General features: G+C 39.1%; 1 protein-coding gene across 1 annotated transcript in view; it reads right to left on the bottom strand.

The window, feature by feature from the left end:
- LOC106464903 (PHD finger protein 12-like) overlaps positions 1 to 3,405 on the bottom strand; it is a 94,914-nt gene that overhangs the window by 20,420 nt on the left and 71,089 nt on the right. The window contains exon 10 of the mRNA XM_022392708.1: positions 341 to 1,142. Coding sequence (XP_022248416.1) covers positions 341 to 1,142 — 802 coding nt within the window. The remainder of the gene's footprint in view (positions 1 to 340; positions 1,143 to 3,405) is intronic.

The raw sequence follows: 3,405 nt of genomic DNA, 5'->3' as shown, positions 1-3,405 counted from the left end.
CACCAGTTCAAAATAATTTCTTACGGTGTTAGAAAGATACTTATGCAGTTTAACATATTTTTACTTACAATTACAGCTACCTTTGCCATCATCTATGTAAGCCTATAACATACTGTTTAAACTGCTGAAGAAGGACTGGTTCCTCCAAGGGGCAATAACAGCTTAACTGAGTCATAGAAAAACATACTAACTTATACTTTTATGTTAACCCAATATAACAGAGCTCGCATCCACAAAATAATTCTCAGATGACTTGGTGTACTTGTCTATAACTGCTTTATTAGTAATGTTGGTTATGATAATTTATTTTGAAGAAAATATTAATATATTTAAGTTTTACCTGGCATCTGGAGGGCTCCATCAAGAGTGCTGACAACATTGGACTGACATGAACCATTATGTTTATTTCCAACTGCAATCATTTGTTTCCAGATTGTGCCGTTAGCACTTAGTGAAGACTGTGTCAGTCCTGTCGTAACAGGATGTTCTTGTATAATTACAGAAGAAGGTGTGGTAACTCGACATTCTGAAGACAAAGAGGCTATACTGCGAACAACCCTTGTAATGACGGCATTGGTTTTACCCGATGTAGAAGAGGTAGGTACAGGTGTACTTTTTCCCACTATCAAAGTCTGCTGAGAATTATCCTCTTGTGTGGTTTGATTATTGTTTGCGACAGCAATACTGTTCCCGTCCTGAACTTCATTTCTAATCTTACATGTACTCAAGCTGAGATTTTCATCTAACCTTACTTTAATTTTTGCATGATCTGACTGGACATATTCACCATTTGCGATAATGCTGTTGTCCTTAAACGTCACTGAACCATTGTTTTTTTTAACTAAAGTATGAACCACTGGATTGATACTAGATAATCCTAGAAATGTCTGATGGTGTGTCAAATCTCCATTCAGGAAAGTCTTGGTTTCACTAGAGTTCTTATCTAAAAGTGTCGAAGATGGACAATTTGTAACTGGATGAGATGATGAGACAGTGCTTGATGATGAGGATATGTTGCTACTTGTCATACAGGACAATGGTTTTGCACTTGAGACTGGGCTAGTTTCACTCGTAGATGAGGCTTGTTTTTTAACCAAATGTTTTGCAATACTAGACTGTAAGGTCACTAAGCTGGTTAACCACTGTCAAAAAATACCATAGTTACTATAGTTAGAACATCTGAGTTAAACATTGATTTATAATGGTATTTAAACATCTTAAATCTACTTTGAATAAAATAAATATCTTAGAAACATATTTCACTTTAACTAGATACAAGTAATTTTCTAGTCCAACTTTAATGCTCAATGATAGAATTAGGTAAGTAACTAATTAGTTAATATAACTGATTACTTATGAGCATCAAGTACATTGCTTAGTTTCACAGAAAATTATCAGTTAACCAAAAGTTTTCCTAAACTGAAAATGTATTTCCAATAATACTAACTTCTGGTGACACTACAGCTATTTCTCAAACTCCAGAGTTTTCACTCTTTGCCCATCTAAGCATTGAAAATGCTTGCTCCAGTCTTTTATACCCCACTCAAATGCCCTTGGCAAATTTCTCCACCAACTTCAATGCACCCTCTATCTAGGTACTGTATATAAGCACCTCATTCAGATAATGTAATAATTTTTTTGAGACATAAACCGGCTTTTAGTGGGGAGGTAGGACAAGAGAGTGTGTCAGCGGAGGTAAGTATTATTGGAAATACATTTTCAGTTTAGGAAAATGTTTACTTCTAAAACATATTTACAACCACTGGCATTATAGTTAGAATCCAACATTAAGAAGGTGGAGGGGCTGGTGCAGGTATGAACCATACAGAAAGTGTCTGTATAGAACAGGAGTGTACCAAGATAATGATAGCACAAGAGTGGTGAAACCGTACTACATCCAGAACAGGTATGCTCTTCCCCTGGAACTCAGTTCCTATATCAAAGGTGGAATAGAAAATGAGTAATCATCAGTATAGTCCAGCCCCAACCAGATAGCTGAGGTTCCACAACTCGGGGGGTTGGAATTAAGGGGTCTTGGTCTCTATATCCCACATTGGCTAGGGCTATTGGACCGCAATGTTATATATACTTTTGATTGGATCCCAACCTGTAGCCATAGAGTGATGCATTTTGCACCAGCGGAATCATTACGAGAAAGTAAGCAACACCAAACTGTCAAACTTTCTCCTCCACCTGAAGAAGTCCAAAAGACAACACCCCGGGCTCGGAATGACAGGATTGTGTATGCCGTACTCAACCAAAGGAACAGAACTCATCCGGTCTGAAATTATGAACATTCATCCTCACTCCCCAACCAAGTAGGCAAGGAGTATTCTGCTTGCCCACGGAATTATGGAGAGGACATGGAACATGTGCTCAACCAAGGACCTATGATAGGACAACTTCACATTTGGAATTATGAGGAGATAGTGCACCTCCTTCCATGAACAATATATGAAACCAACATTGATCAAAGAGAAGGGCCATGCACTTCTCAACTGGATAGCTTTGTGTCAAATCTAAACCAGAATTATGAGTATGCTCCCACGAAGGCAAGCTTGCCACTCCAACTGACATCTGGGAAAAACATCCAGGGACCCAAATAGGAGGGCCCTCAACTTTGTCCTCTTCTCAAGAGTGAAGGAATACACTCAAACACTCTGGAGGAATATATTCTTTCTGCCACCCCAGCGACCGGAAACTGGGGGTGGTAAGGACTCCCGAGCTCCACTAGTAGAGTCTGGGGGGTAATATATGTTGGAAAGTCCTGAGGAACTGTGCAAGTTCCCTACATTTTTAAAAGCAAACCAACCCTGATTTATTCAACCTGACGATCGACAGGATTCTCTTTAGCTTTACTCATGATAGTCCATGAGTGGCGGTCCATAATAATTAGGTAATACCATCCGGTAGGTGCCTATATGGTCTTATGGAACACCTCATTTCGACAAAGCCTGTTGCAACCTGTAGTATTGATAATGAAAGTGGTTGCTAGTGCAGAATTGAAAAGAGAAAGCATACCTGTCTGGGCAACACTCACCACAGAGTGGGATCCAGTGAAAAATAAAGGGACCCTGGAAATAAAAGAGTATATGACTGAGGAAAATACCTCTGGTTAAAATTTAACAAATGTGGTCAAAATAGCTACAGGGGGTAGTCGAAAACTCTCAGAAGAGGAAACTGCCAGATCATATAAGTAATGATATAGGAAAGTATTAGGAGTAGTCCACATACCAGCCCGCATAATGTTTTCCAAAGGGCAATCCAACCGGGCAGCTAATGATAAGACAAATCTGGTTAGATGCGACATGCAAAAGATTCCTCTCCTGTAATGATAATCTATTATAGACCAAGGGAATCAACTTACGAAGCCACCTCATTAGGGTAATGAGAGATAAGTCACGA

This window comes from Limulus polyphemus, unplaced genomic scaffold (assembly GCF_000517525.1).
Source record: "Limulus polyphemus unplaced genomic scaffold, Limulus_polyphemus-2.1.2 Scaffold1775, whole genome shotgun sequence".
Classification (NCBI taxonomy): Eukaryota; Metazoa; Arthropoda; class Merostomata; order Xiphosura; family Limulidae; genus Limulus; species Limulus polyphemus.
Note: the sequence above shows the minus strand (reverse complement) of the source record. Positions and strands in the feature narration are given on the sequence as shown.